The following is a 15,617-nucleotide window of genomic DNA, read 5'->3' on the forward strand; positions in this document are numbered from 1 at the left end:
TCACCATTGATTTCAAATCCTTATTTTATGCATTCCATAACATCTTGTCCTGTACTACCTCAGTTAAAGTAGACAACAGCCGCTGTGTGTTGTCCAGAGTTGTCCAGCAGTCTGACAGACAGTGGGACATGTCTCTCAACTTCTCCCTGACTGGAGGAAGACGAATCTGGACATCGCTCAGGCCTGCCCAGTTCAGTTCACACCAGCCCTCCAAATCACTGAGCACCGAAAGAGTCTCGCCATGAAGCTCCTAAACAAATGCAAGAAGATCCACCGTGAAGTCCTTTCATGGAAAAACATTAATATTGTAACTTAACATACACTTTAGAATCAGGCATTTCAAGGACCAAGTCATAATAATTTGTGTATATAGGATGTTTTGTGGGTTTTATAAAACCAAACCCTTGTTGTTTGTTGGGTAAACTTAACCAGCTGGGAAAGAACTGGTCCAATGAGAAGCTTCAGCTGATTGCAGCCATACAGAAAGGGCTGAGCAGCAAAGATTGCAGTTGAAAATAAAGAAAAGATTACATTAATGTGTTAGTAGATATCACCAACTAAGACAACTGTACATAAAAGGCTGTTTAGAGCCAGAGGACACGGTACTGAAGCAGTGAGAGAACATTTGTGCGCTATTAAATACACTCAGCATGGTTTAAACTCACAGTAGGCTATCTCGTTTCTGCCACCAGAGGTCTCTAGATCAAAACCATAAAAAAGAAAAACAACCAGTAGTTTGAGGTGACAACTTTGTTTTAGTTTTTTGCAAATGTAGTCACAAACATCACGTATCAAACTTTCATTAGCAATAGATTATGAGGGTAAGTAGCAGTCCGATGCTGCTTATCAAACTTACTGAAATATTTTGTCATCAGATCAAGTTTGAAAGCAGAGCCTTTGTTGGTTTGCTGGTCTACAGAATTTGGATGTGTATCCATAAATATTGAGGTGGAAAGACATCAGCAAAGACTTGTGCAGTGCCTACAGAAATTGCAAAACACCTAAGAGCCACATCTACAGGCATTTAGTATGTTCACCGCTAAGGTTCATGATCAGGCAGTTAGTAAAAAACTGAAGAAGCAGGGCTTGTTTGATGGCGTACTCATCTCTACATTTTTGTGTGAAATGTCGGCAAGGCTTCCAGAGCATTTCCTTTGGATGTAAAAGACCAAAGTGGAATTCTTTCATTCATTCATTCATTCTTCTAACAGCTTAGTTCACTGAAGGGTCGCAGGGAAGCTGGAGCTTATCCCAGCAGTCTATGGGCAAAAGGTAGGGTAGCTCACTAGTCCATTGCAGGGCCAAAGTGGAATTGTATGGTCATAATTAAAATCACAAGTATCAAGCGCGGTGGTGGGCGGGTAATGATTTGGGCTTGTTTTACAGCCTCAAGATCTGGATTTCTTGCACCTTTCTGTCCATAAACTCCTCATTAGACCGAAATATTCTCCTAATAGTTAGGGTTTATGGAATTATTTGTAATTACAACATGTTTGATTTCAGAGCTGCTTACAATTGATGTTCCCAACTGTTTTTCATTAAAAAAAAAAAAAAAAAAAAAAAAAATACAATCAGAAAAACCCGAAGCCATCAGATAACGACTTTGTCTCTGAGTGGCACTCAGAAGGTCTTCCATCAGATTTTCGATATACTTTAAAAACAGTTTTAAGACTTTACATCTCTAATAAATTATTCCTTCTCATTGAATAACTACTGGAAATCAAGCAAAGCCCACTCATACGTGATTGGTCGACACTTCTCAGTGTCCCTGTGCACTAAATCGTGCAGAACACATTTTTTTTACATTTCTTGAGCAATTCTGTATATATTCATATGCAGATATCTGTCATTAAGACTTATTATAGGATGATGCCAAGGTCAGGTCATTTTAAACTCCATAGCACAAATTGTGGTTTTAATTTCATGACCTGATAACGGGGGTGATCTGCTGTACTGAAGAGGTGTAGTTACTAATGATGAACAATCTTCACACCCACATATGTGCTCACTGCATGCAAAGAGCTTGGTGTTTGCCACTCACATTTGCTGTTTCTCTGAACGTCCTGAACTTCTGCTGTTTGAGTGAGAGTCTGCTGAGGGAGAGAGGAGGGTCCTTGTAGTCCTCCAGCTGGGATTGCACTTGCTCAATCTCCTTATCACACTGGGAATTAAAGGTCAAATGGGAAAAAAGGGGGTGAGAAGAGACACAAGAGGGTTGAGGAATTTACAGAAAGCATACAGTTACTGCAGTCCCTACTGTATGCATTGTATGAGTCACACTGCAAGCAGGACAAGGAGGTAGGATGATTATGATTCTGGGAGGAAGTAACAAAGAAATTTCTCAGAAGAAGTATGTCTGGGAGTTTCCATCAAGTCTATTTTGGGTGCAAAGAGAGAAGTAACAGACTCAGAGAGCTAAAAACAAGACAAACAATAAAAAATAATCCATAATCCGGATGAGTAAAGGCTTCTTTTCACCTAAAGTAGCATACGTATCTGACAGCATGTAGTAGTTTGTATAAACTTTATCTTTAAATTCAACTTTTAAAAAAAGAAAATTTCAACCTACACAGGTGGAATGTTAAGATTGTTTCTGACATTGTGGAGTTTCAGGGCAAAGGTGAACCATAGACTGTATATAAAGAGATGGACGGAGCCTCTGTGACGTCACCCATAGGTTTCTGAAGAGCTGAATTGAAGCTCGGTGGGCGCTTCCTACGGTCGCCATCTTGGCAGCGTCATGCGCGTCGTCTCGCCCGGAAAATACAAATATGGGCAAAGAGGTGGAGCTGAGAGGGGCGCTGTTAGCGTCATGGTGGATGATTGACATTTAGCGAACTCCGAGCTTTCTGTAGCTGAATGCTAACCGAGCTAACCTGGAGATAACAGGAGCTAACCAGCTCATGGAGGTAAGCAGGCTAAAGCTAAGTCACGTTGTTAACTGGCTAAAAACCGCGGTTGTTCTACGTTCTTCTGACTTAAAGTCGGAGATTGGGACCTGTCAATCAAAAGGACACGCCCCTAAATATGCCGAACTTTGAGATTAAATTACTTTTAAATGGGCGAGTTAGAAAAAAACTCACTCCCCCCACAGTTGTCATGAAGGTAAACCTGACCTATTAAACCGAAAATTGATTTTTGAACCAGGCTGTAAACATGTTTATTTCTGCTGTGAAGTTGGTCTTTTTAACATGGGAGTCTATGGGGATTCGCTCTGTTTTGGAGCCAGCCCCTAGTGGATGAAGGGGGAACTGCAGTGTTATGCACTTCCGCATAGGCTTCACTTTTAACTGCCAGAGGTTGCCGCTTGAGGTGAACCCAGATCAATGTGATGAATGTTTCACATAATAAAAACAAACAACTACAAATAATAACCTTCCTCCTCTCACACACACACCTTTTCCAGTTTATCTACCAGCCCAGCCAGTCGTCCAAGTGCTTCTAGATCACGACCTCTCTGGTTGGATGCCCGGACGAGATGATGAAGAGCGTCGTCCACGCTGTCATAGAGTTTTGAAGTAGCAGCAAGAGCAGCTCTATGGGATGCAAATAAAAAGATGACTGTTTTCCCCGTTATTCAATTAACACTCCCTGACAACAGAATCTTGCCAAAAGTAATAATAATCATAATTTTCTGCAAGTAGGAACGATATAATTATGAATAAACTGCCTGGTAAAATACCAATCTGCATGAACAAACTCAGCCAAAATTCATTACTGAGTAAAACAAGAATGTCTTCAGATCATCTTTAAGTGCAGTAGAACAAAAATTATTTGCATCACTCTTCCCTCAGTTTGATGTGAAATCCCTTTTTTTCCTCCCATATCTGCTTTCATCTTTTTGTTTTTGACTGAACACAAACAACGTTTTCATCCTGATGAGGGATAGATTTAATTTAACTCTTCTTGGAAAAATAATACTTAAATAAAACACAAGTCATGGACCTGTAAATCACATTTTGGGCCTAATGACCAAGCCACTTGTTTTTTTTTCTATGTACAGCTTTTTATTTGTCATGACTTAGAGATCATTTTAATGCCAGCTGGCATGCATTATTTTTGTATATATGCACACATAGTTCAGCAAGTTAAATCACTGTGACATCACATGGGCGTCACCATAGCAATGTATTATTTACTGTTTCAGATCAGTTGGCTTTTGACAGGTGAATGAGAGAAACGCGCTGTAGCTTGACAACAGTTATTCACCACAAAAAACTACATCAAAGTTTTGTAAAAGAAAATAAACATGTCTTATTAAATGTTTACTATGTGGACAATATATAAGTGGATTTAACAACTTGAATCCATGCATTACGTAAGGATTAAACAATGAGAAGCCGTGCATTATGTGAATTTAATGCACACCGTATAGTAGTCTCCAGGAGAAAAAATATCTATCTATCTATCTATCTATCTATCTATCTATCTATCTATCTATCTATCTATCTATCTATCTATCTATCTATCTATCTATCTATCTATCTATCTATCTATCTATCTATCTATCTATCTATTTTACTTTATGACAGGTACTTTATATTATATCATACTTTACTTTAATGTACTTTATCATATACATACTTTATGATATTATACTATTAGTGAATTATGGTAATTGTACTACATACAGAATTGTCTACTTGGGTGTAGCTAACATTAGCATGATACATTTCTGTAATGGATGTATCATATCCTTTTTTTAAACTATGACTCTTAAGCTCATGTAGCAGGTTTTGTATTATGTGTAGCTTGTGTAATGAGAATGTATTTGACAAAAAGGCAGCCAATCATAAAAGTAGCTCTAAATTTTAAAACTGTAACTTTGTATGAAATTTTAAACCTCCCTCTTACACATAGGCCTACTATTTCTAGCAAGTGTGTTCATGCAGCTAAGTTATGTCCAGTTCTCACTGAGTAATACTGGGGGAAAAAACTGTGCATGTGTGAGCAGCTGTGTGGAGCGGTAAAGCTCAGAAAACTTCTCCAAGTAGAAAGAAAATGTTATCAACACTTCAACACTTACTATGCTAATGGTAACAAATGTTGACTTTGACTATGTCAGACAGATTTTACATGTCAATGTCTCATCAGCATCAAATGGTGAATATTCAGAATCTGTGGACAATTACATGACATTAACTTTGTCATTTCCGAGCACTACCCTGCTAAAATTCAGGCAACATGGTGTAAGAGTAATCATATTAAAACTGAAACTAAATGTATGACTTTTTTGTCATGTTAGCAGTTTATCGAGCATCTACAAAACTAGCCCATAATGGTAACATAGTTGAATTCTACCACAATAAAATATTTCAAGATGGTTAACTTGATGGTCATGTCTGATTATTTAACAGTCTCTTTTTTGATGAGATCAAAAAGAAGCTAATGTATTAAATAACCAATGCTCTGCTAGATAAGGTGGCTAACGTTTATTCCTCCCATTATGTGTGTAAATTTCACTAATATAGAATCATGTTGCTCAGATTTATTAGAAATAGGTTAGCTGGTTAAATCTAACTGAGCCATGTGTGAGATCATTCAATTAAAACTTAAACTACTCAATCTTAAAGTGGTATATCAGCCCATAATTAGTGTATTTCTCACCACTTGTTAGATGCTGTTGTTGTAGTTTATTTTAGTTTATTTTCATTAATGGTTTTATTTACTTTTTATTCAGTTTATTTTATTGTTTTAATTCCATATTTCTTGTATGACCTATTGTTTTATTGTGTTATTTATTTGCATTTGAACAGTTTAATTCTGTTTCTATTTTGGCTGATTGTGTACAGCAGATGGTGTTTCAACTCTGGTTGTTTTAAAGGGCTTTATAAATAAAGTTGAGTTGAGTTGAGTAGTTGAACTTGTTTTGTCAGGTTTGGTTGTGGTGGCAAAATGTCACCATTAACATGTAAGTTGCTGGTACCTGCAATCTGCTGACTTCTGTGTTAGTCCAGATGAACAGTTTGTCAATCCTGCCAGCCAGGCTCCGCCTCTCTGCTGAAGTTCAGTCAAGCGCTGATCATCCAGGACACTCGCCATGAGCTGCCGGTGTTTGTCTATGCTCTGAGGAACAGCCTGAAGAAGATCAATGTCCTTATTAAACTGGCAGTCTTTTTTTCTTCATTGAAACACACCAGTCATCCCATTATTAATGGAAAGCAATGTAAGAAACGACACAGTGGGCAGAAGGAGTAATGACCATGTGGTGTTAGACAACCTTTATATTATCTGGCATTGGCTCCGTCTCCATTGCCTGTAAGGCTTCTCCGAGCAGTGAGAGTGCACTTTCGCAGCGCTCTGTCAGACCCTCCAAACTCTGAAGGGAGAAAAAAAAATATAAGCGGAAGCAGGGACTTTAACGTTAGCATGTAATACATTTAATCAAACTGACCAAAACACAAGCAATAAGCCACAAAGGCATTGGAAAAAGATGATATAAAACCCAATCTTTGTTTCTGTTTCTTTCAGTCTCCACAAGAGAGGTCAGAAAAAGTGCAGAGAGCAGGAAAAATGTTTTCATCTTGTTTGGATAAAGTAACATAAACTGTCTGGGGAAAGGCCATTAAAGAGTCCTTGAGAGTCTAATGAAGCCTTTTCTTCTGCTGGTTAATCCTCCACACCCAGTTCTTCATGGATGTCTGAAGTCATCGACCACCATCAGAGGACGCTCAGTCGGTTTCCTGTTATTTCATATCCTTCAAATCATTTACTTTCCCTCTCCCACGCCTATCATTACAACTACTCCCTCACTTTTTGTGAAATTTAGTTTACAACGGAGATACACAAAAACTCCAACCACTTTATGATTGACCTCAGCATCACAGTCACTACTCTGTGCTGAGAGAGCGTTGCTAAAACACAACAGATGAAATGATCACATCCTAGTTCTAATGTTTCCTGTTGTGATCCTCACTACTCGTGAGATCCATGGGAAGATAAACTGCTGGTCTTGATATGTGTTTGGGGATATGTAGTCTATATTGATCAATTTTAAAGGTGAGCTTCCTTAACCCTCTGGGGACCAAGGATATTTTAGAGAAATAAACCTTGCCTGACTTTTTTTTAGTTTAAATGCTAATAAACACCACATTTCAATGCCCCATAATGTCCTATACCTTGTTTTTTTTTTTTCATTTTTTATTTTGAATCGAAATATCATAAACTTCTATGTGCTTGCTTGAAATAAAAACTATAATTTTGAAGCATGACTAAAGGTACTGAAGGAGACTGAAGCACCGCAGCTTTCCAAAATCACTGTCAGCTGCACACACTGTATCTGTTACCAAGTTATACATCTGTTACGACGCCGTCGTGTCGTTTATGTTGAAATAAACTACTTGAGTAATGCAAATGTTTGTTTGAGCAATTACGCATGGTATGCGTGCGTAAAAGCTGTTGTTTTCATAATTTATCGGCCTTGTAAATACAGAAGGCAGCTATCCGACTGCTAATGATGCCGATGCATAGTGATTGACACTGTTTGGAGGCGTTTCCTGAGGCATCATCGGCTGTGACTGGACAAACACGTGTCATGTGCCAAAGACAAAGGCTCTAGTTGGAACACCTATTTTGACACAACACTGTATCAACTATGAATGGGCTACAGTGATGCCGGAACTACCGACTGAAAGCCCGGAGTCTCCCGATTAAGAGGGGGAAAAAGTAAGTTTCTATCTTTTATGGTTTGACAGCTATGCTCTATTAAACACAACATGGTCCCTGGCATCGCAGACGTCCCCAGAGTATTAAACTTTGGTCTATATCCAAATGTTCTGGATAACAAAATGTAACAGGAATAAGAGATAAAAATAGATTAAGGACAAGTGTTTATCAGTCTAAGTAGACAAAACAAAGTCGTCCTACCAGTCTGAAGGCCAGCCAGTCTGAGTGACAGTGACTGAAATCTCCATCCAACTCTTTCGGTAGCTGTTGCTTGTCTACATATTGCTGAAGGACTCCTGTTCCCTGTACTGTGTGGACCTGAAGAAAAGAATAAGGGGAGTGTCAAATCACATAGTATTCTGGTGTACTTGAAATTATTGATACTTAAAAAATACAACAGAAGAATAAGTGAGGTTATAATGAAATCAAATATTTTATCTTTATTGCATAAAATGAACAGAGCTGATACTCTACATCTTTTTATTCAGATAAAACTTATATAAATACTCTTTGCTATGTTTTATTTTAACAGGAATAAAAAAAAAAAAATGACTGAAGAAATTTGAGGTGGGCCTACAGCAATTGTTTTCTGTCTCTGTGTGTTAAGATCATTTGGGTGGGATTTTCCTTAACATGCAATGTTCCAGGGCTGCCAGGTTGAAATCCAAACCACATGATATGAAGGATTTGAACATAAAAGTCTGCATAAACACAAGAAGTCTGCTGACACTCAAACTGCTAAATGTATCGGTTCAAGATTCAAACACATGCATGTAAACAGCTAAGTGCATCTGACACTGATCTCACAGCAGCAAGGAATATTAACAAATCATGATTTCCAATGTTTTTCTATGGACAGTCATCCGTGTTAATTTGGTTTAATTTAGCTTCACTCATTCACTGAAGGTGAGCTTTGACATGCATTGAATGGTCCCATGTTTGTGTGGATTTCAACGTTCAGACTCACAGATAAAACAGGTAAAACCATGTTAAACAAAAGTGGCAAAAAAGCCCCTACAGAAAACTTTAATGGGATGTTGATCCATTTAGTGTGAGCACACAATCTGTATCAGTTCACCTCTACTCCATCCAGATTATAAGAAGGGGATTCCTGCTGCTCTTCCACCAAAAACAGGACAGATCCAAGACCCCCAGGAACTAACACCTAGAAAACACACAGAAATGCATCTGAGCTACAAGCACATCTGCAGGAGACTTAATGCATACAAAAGAAATTTTAACACATTTGTCTTTCCCTCTATCCCTAACTCACCTGGAACAGTTTAATCGCAGAGAGGCAGAGAGCAGAGGGTGGCGAACGTCTGCTGTCCGTTAACACCGTTAGGCCTTTTTCTTTGGCTGCAGGTCTGATGAGATTAAATAGGGGTGGATGAAAGGTTAAAACAGGGGCAATCAAATTAAGAAGGGGCAGAATAACCTTTTTATTTCTTTGCATTTTCACCAAATCAAATCCAAACTAAAGTTTCTACAACACTTTTAACCTACAAGAACCTTGTGGCGCATATGATACAAACAGTTTCTAAGACATTTGGCATCACTTTATGGTAAAAAATTTGCTCAAAATCCTGTTGAAGACAATTTGATTTTTGTCTTAATGGACACCAGAAAGCAGGAGACTACATTATAAAAACTGACAAATCACATGGTAATAAAATGGTAAATATCCATAAAATTAGGCAGTTTTTTTTTTTTTATTTTACATTTGGTTAAAGGGACAAATAAAGACCTCATATTAAAAAAAAATGGGACTTACCGTTTTTTCATGGCTTGAGTTTTTATGAGTTCTAGTTATATTACCTTGTCATTCTTATGTAATCATACATTTTTACCAAAGCTGCGGCTAGCAGACCAACAATGAGTGACTGTGCTAGGTAAACTTGCAAACTAAAAGATGTTTGTTAAACTGACTTCAGTTTGTTGTTTTGCTCAGCTCTCTGGCACATGCTACATTTGCTTTACCCCACCATATGCTGCTTTTGGCAAAGTCAGCAAAAAACTAAGTTGAGTCAAATAAAATTATGAAGCACTATTGGCAGCTAAAATAATTTGGTCTGGAAGCAAATGACTCATGCCTAAATATAAATACCAGAGAATAAGGTGATCAAAGATTCTAAATAAATGGAGTAAAAGCAGGATGTAAATTAGAAAGCATTGGACATGAGGAAGAAAAAAGGATATATTGAATGTGAGATTTCTTAACTTCACATTCATTCATTTTACATATGGAAACATTTTGTTAGGTAGAAACTAAAGCAAAATCTAAATAATTTGTCAGTTCATACAAGAAAACACACAGGCTCACTCACCGAGTGATTCTGTGGTAGCAGGCCAAAATCCGGGCCATTTCCTCCACACAGAAACCCTCCTCTGACACATCTGCCTCCGTGTATACCAGAGCACGACCCAGCCTGTCCACTGTACCTGTGGTGGGTAGGCATCAAGTTATACATGAGGCAGAGAGAGCTCTCCAATCTACCGTACCACCAGCTATAGTACACTGTTTTCACTATAAGTACCGGTACTGCAAGAATGTCACTTCTGATCAGTTCTGTTCTGAAAGTATAAGTAGCTAGAGTTGTTATTTTCAGTTTTGGTTAGTTAATGACTATGAAAAGTGGTGTGGTTTTCAAATACAATTACTTGCTTGTTCTAATGTTGGTAGCTGGAGTCTATCCCCTATTTAATCACTTCATAAGTACATCCAATTCTGATTCTAAATCTTATTTATTTCATCTCAAGTCAGTTTCTAGTTTGGATTCCTAAATTTTTAAAGGTTAATGTCGGAAAATGAGAATATTTTCAATCTAAACATTCATACACATGTTAGTTTCTGTATTATTATTATTAAACCTCTTTACATAAATTAGCTTTTTACTTATTAGCTGATTTGGCCCTGTGATGGACTAGCAACCTCTTGCCCAATGATTGCTGGGATAGGCTCCAGCTTCCCCACAACCCTTAACTGGACTAAGCAGTTCAGAAGATGGAATGACTGACCTATTAACTTATTACATTTAATGCATGTTGTAATGATCTAGGCAGGTCCATCAGGTCCTGACAGACAGGTACCCTCTCTTTGTAAAATATCTGTGTTTCATGTCAGGAATTAGAGAGCCTACATAGGACTCTTTCAGGACCTGTCAATGTGGGTATGGGCATTGATTCCTATCTCAATTAAATTTTATTCCCAATCTTTATGGGTATCATGTGAAAACAACAGAGTCACAAATATTGGAGAGGAACCTATAAAAGTTGTATTTTACATAATATTTAATTATCAACTGGATAATTTTGTGACTTAAACACCTAATTTGGTTCATTTTAATAGTTTTTGCTGATGCGAATGATTAAAAAAGCATATTTAAAGGAAACTTGCCTGTCAACTGTAGCTTCCCTGTTTGGAGTAGTTCAGCATCCAGTTCCCTTAGAAGAGCGGGCTCTTTGTAGGTAACACCATTTTGTTGGTTAGGACATGTCTCTGCTGACCCAGCATCTTCAGTAGAGTGGTTACAAAGAGATGTGCCAGACTGGCCATTACACACAGGCAAAGATTCAGTTTCTGCTTCTGTAAAGAGATGGAAAGATCATTGAAAATGCTCTGGATGTAGTATGATTTAATGTAAAAAATAAAAGAGATTGTTTTCCTCAGACCTGCACTGCTTTTCTTTGCGTTTGCTTTCCCTTTACTAGTCGCATTGGGCAATCCATCGGGCTCATCGGCCTGTTCTGTTTGCTCAGACTGGTCCTCCTTATTTAATGGTAACTTGGTTGATGGACAGCAGGGGTTGGGGTTTGGTTGAGTAGCCTTAACCTGCTGTTTCGAGCCCTTCTGATTTGTACGACCACCAGACTTAGCCCTCCCTTTGGCCCCTTTTCCCTTTCTTTTCCTTCTGAAAAAAACAAAACAAAGCAGATGGTCATTGATGTTGAACATAAAACAATAAACATTTTTTTAAAAAAGATATTTTTAGATAACTTTGAAGCCATCTATTGCAGCCCTACATGCAGGTTTGTTTGAACAACTTTTCCCTTTTGTGAGGAGTTGTACTGAGGTGTAACCAATTTTGACTCTCATATAACAGTGTGGAAAATGAAAGCAAATAGGATAAGAAATGTGATTTTTTTTTTTTCCCGTACCTTGGTCCTCTGAATCCTGCTATTTTAACTTCTTTTCCTCTGGGGCACACTCTGTCCTCCATCTTTCCGTCAACCTTTTCATCTGTTTCCTTTGGGGTAGACAAACTTTTTGGATTGGACCCACTACAAGTAATATCCCTACTTCCAAAAACTCCAGTGAATGGTCTTTCTGGTGCTTCTGATGTTGGGGTGACAGCATCACTGTCACTTAGTGGTTTATCTGTATCCTCAAAAACAGAGTCTGAATGAGAGCCATGATCTGAGTAGCCCTCTGCAGCATGCTCAACTTTGTGGTTTGTTACATTGTGGACCTCACTTGTGGCCAAGTTGTTACTGCTTTGGGAATCTTTACCTTTGTGATCATCTCTACATGGTTGTGTAAAGCCATTGCTATCCCTCTCCTTGCCCACTCCTGGCCTTCTCTCTTTGAACAGGCCATCATAATAAAGCCGGTGGTTTTCTGTGCCTTTACTTATTTTATCTCCTTCATCACAGTCATGAACTGAAGGGGAGTAAGACCGCCTTGCTCTGCTAGGTTCTGCAACTCCCGGTGAAGGCTTTGGTGGCCTATCATCCTTGGAATCATACTTGGTGCCAAGAATAGCCCGAAAGCTTCCCGACTTCTCCATCTTTCCATATCCCCATGCTTTATTTTTGCGAAGTTTGATAGCCTTACCTCTCTTACACAAGGGCAAAGTCTTGGTCTTACATATTCCATGCATCTCTAGGTACCTCTGCCTTAGATCAACCCCTCCATCAGGTCCTCCTCTGGGTTCCAAAAGCTCCACATAATCCCCATCAATATGAGACTGCCTTGCAGTTCGTCCAAGCCCATCTTCACTTCGCCTTCGCCTGAGTGCAAGGTCAGAGTCCAGTCCATTTGGTGGTAGATCATCATCTTCTTCCTCATCCCAGGACCAGGAGTCCAGCTCCCCGGAAGATGAACCACCCCATCCCCCAAGGCTGCTTCCCCCTTCACTGGGTAGGCGGTTGGATATCATCCCTTCATGGTTAGCCATCAGGCCAAGCCCTTCAGATGGGTCGTGGATAAACTTTGGATAGACTACTTCTTTCCATGGAAGTCGTACCACACCATCACATGTACTGACCAGACAGGTATCGAGTCCTCCACCAACTGTGAAAAGATGTGATAAGACAAGATTTATGTCAAGAAAATATGTATATTCTGTATGCTTCAGGTGTGGTCTTCTTGCTCATAAAAAGCAATATTAGCTATATTAGGTTAGTTAGCATTGTCTTTCTGCAGATCTGTAGTTCTTCAGTCAGTTCACACTTGAATCAAACATTTACATTTCATCACGGCTTTCAAAGAAGAAAATATCAACAAAATAAAAACAAAAGTTTCCCTTACCTTCTCTCTTGTGACCCCTTTCTTTGTTGACACTATGTAGCCACTCAGAGGTGAACACAAGAGGATGCTGTGACTCTGGCACCAAGATTTCCTGAACTGTGCGACCCCCAGGGGCCAAACATTTCAATGCCAACCTGGGACACCGTGTAGAGAAGGGCACCACTTGCAGGTAGAAGTCATTACTGCGAAGAAGCCTCCAGTCCAAGGTGGAAAGCTGGACTACCACCTTCTCGCCCAAACAGAGAGGCCAGCCGGAGTGAAGGAACAAGCAACCTAGGTACTGAGACTGAAACAACAAGAAAAGGACAAAGGTAGTGTTTAACGCATAAAAGCAAAAAATTAAACTTTCCTGCATGTAAAATCAAATTTTGGGAGGCAATTCAGCTCTCTGACCTTCTTTCAGGTTGTTAAGTTCACCAACTGACCTTTAGAGTTTTATCCTTTAAGGCTTCCTCTTGCCTTATGCAATTCTGTTTGATGCACAATTATGCCCTCCCATTCACAAATCACAGCTTGCATAAGCTTGCCTGCCCGCTTCTGTTGAATTTCTAGAACACCAGTCAACACTTTTTGCTGGTTTAGCTGGCCTGAGGCCCACACCACATACAAATGTCAGACATGTGACTCACACAATGTTTTTCAAATTGTAAAACCACTTCTATGGACAGACACAATGAGAAGGCTCCGGAAAGCGGTGAGTCACACAGAAACTTGCAGATGACCAGCTCTTCACAACAGCTGGTCACTGCCTAAACAGAGGGCTGCTTCATCAGAGGAAAACACATCACATGGATTTATACAAAGAAAATCAATATAAATCAAACACAAAATCAGTATAAAGGTAAATTACCCCACAAGAAGCATATACCTAGGAACTGTGAGGGATTTTGGCAGCAGAATTAAACACTCCCGTAGTTTCCTGTCCACTACTAATCAAGTGATCTTTTAAGATAATACGCTATTCCCACCTTAATGAATGCCGTATCAGATCTAAATCCCCTTTCTTGGTGTCTGAAGAGTAAAACTTATCCGAAACCTCTTTCTGCTGTTCTGTCATGTCTAATGGACTGACACGGGGCTGCTCCCTCCCCTCTCTATGCCGCCCAGACTCATGAGACGTGATCAAATTAAATTCCTTACTCAACCTCTCTTCCATCTTCCCTTTTCCACCTCTCTGCCCTTTATTCAATTTATGCCCCATAAGCCTCCCTTTTGTATCTTTTTGTGTCGACACTGAAGTGGCAAAGCAGGAAGGAAGTGAATGATATGTGTCTGAGTGGATGTTAGAATTAAAATGTATGCATGACTTTTCTTCTTGAGTTTTGGGTCTGAATTCTGTAACTCTGAGTTCTCAGGTCTTCTTTTCTCCTCCCACTTCTTCCTCAATGTAACCCAGTGTTTGTGCCTTCTTCTCCACCTCCCTCTTCTGAAAAAAAAAATCCTCAATCAGTCTACTATAGTCTCCAACTTCCAGCATCTTCTCTTTTTTTTGCACAAATGTGTGCGCACCAACGCACACAAGCACTGTGAATAAAATCCATGTCCATTCTCTCCATTTTCTCCTCCCATCTCCCATCTCCCTGCTCTGTAACTCACTCTTTCTCTCATAGCGGTAACACACTCACATATGGAAGGAATTATTGTCATGACTCACAGTTTAACTCCTGTCCCAGGCAGCTCCACTAAGCGACAATGAAAACATAGTTTGCTCACAATCCCTGCGTATGTGTATATGTGTGTAAGTCTGGGGAAAACTGAAAGGAGACAAATGAGAATGGTCTTGCCTCTGAGCTTGATCTAAACAGCATGCGCTGTTTGTCTTTTTTAGTATCTCATAAAGTAAAATGAAAGGGATGCTGCTCTGTTTAAACATCAGAGATCTGACTTAAATATATGTTGCATCACTTAGAAACCTGCTTGTTTGTCTAGATTTCTGTGTGAGAGCCATGAATCTAACAGAAATGGAAGAATACATGATGTAGCCTGAACCACACAGCTTTATGTATGCAAATGTCTGAACATTACAGAGCTCATCTTTTTCCATTTAATGGAGCTTTTTCTTTGCCTGTGGTCAAAATGCCGATTCAACAATTGTTTTGTAGTGACCATGCAAGTTCAAACACATCTCAAATTAGAAAAGCTTGAAATATTCCCTTTGCACTGGAGTTGTCATGTCACTTTGCATTGATAAATGGGACTGAAGACTTGGGTGGCACGAGTACAAAATTGAGTCAAACTCACTTGCCTGTCATGAGGTTTGATTCTTCTTCAGGACTTGAAGACACATGACTTGACAAAGACTTGGGAACTGACTTTGACTTCATTTAAAATTGACTCAAATGTCTCTAGGATGAACTAAATCACTTGGCTCTGTGCATTAATGGATTAAGGGATTAAACAGGCCGTTGGCTATCGACCAAGC

The 15,617-nt window shown here is 39.2% G+C and overlaps 1 protein-coding gene across 1 annotated transcript in view; it reads right to left on the reverse strand.

The window, feature by feature from the left end:
* Positions 1-15,617, reverse strand: part of arhgef40 (Rho guanine nucleotide exchange factor (GEF) 40) — a gene marked incomplete at its 3' end in the record, with an annotated part of 45,703 nt that overhangs the window by 19,001 nt on the left and 11,085 nt on the right. The window contains exons 4-16 of the mRNA XM_079257752.1: positions 13,196-13,481; positions 11,824-12,958; positions 11,338-11,576; positions 11,063-11,251; positions 9,993-10,107; positions 8,939-9,032; positions 8,744-8,830; positions 7,867-7,983; positions 6,221-6,319; positions 5,927-6,078; positions 3,398-3,536; positions 2,042-2,161; positions 59-250 (exon numbers count right to left, since the gene is read on the reverse strand). Coding sequence (XP_079113878.1) covers positions 59-250; positions 2,042-2,161; positions 3,398-3,536; positions 5,927-6,078; positions 6,221-6,319; positions 7,867-7,983; positions 8,744-8,830; positions 8,939-9,032; positions 9,993-10,107; positions 11,063-11,251; positions 11,338-11,576; positions 11,824-12,958; positions 13,196-13,481 — 2,964 coding nt within the window. The remainder of the gene's footprint in view (positions 1-58; positions 251-2,041; positions 2,162-3,397; positions 3,537-5,926; positions 6,079-6,220; positions 6,320-7,866; positions 7,984-8,743; positions 8,831-8,938; positions 9,033-9,992; positions 10,108-11,062; positions 11,252-11,337; positions 11,577-11,823; positions 12,959-13,195; positions 13,482-15,617) is intronic.

The sequence above is a fragment of the Telmatherina bonti genome, assembly GCF_933228915.1.
Source record: "Telmatherina bonti genome assembly, chromosome: 18".
NCBI classification, from domain to species: Eukaryota; Metazoa; Chordata; class Actinopteri; order Atheriniformes; family Telmatherinidae; genus Telmatherina; species Telmatherina bonti.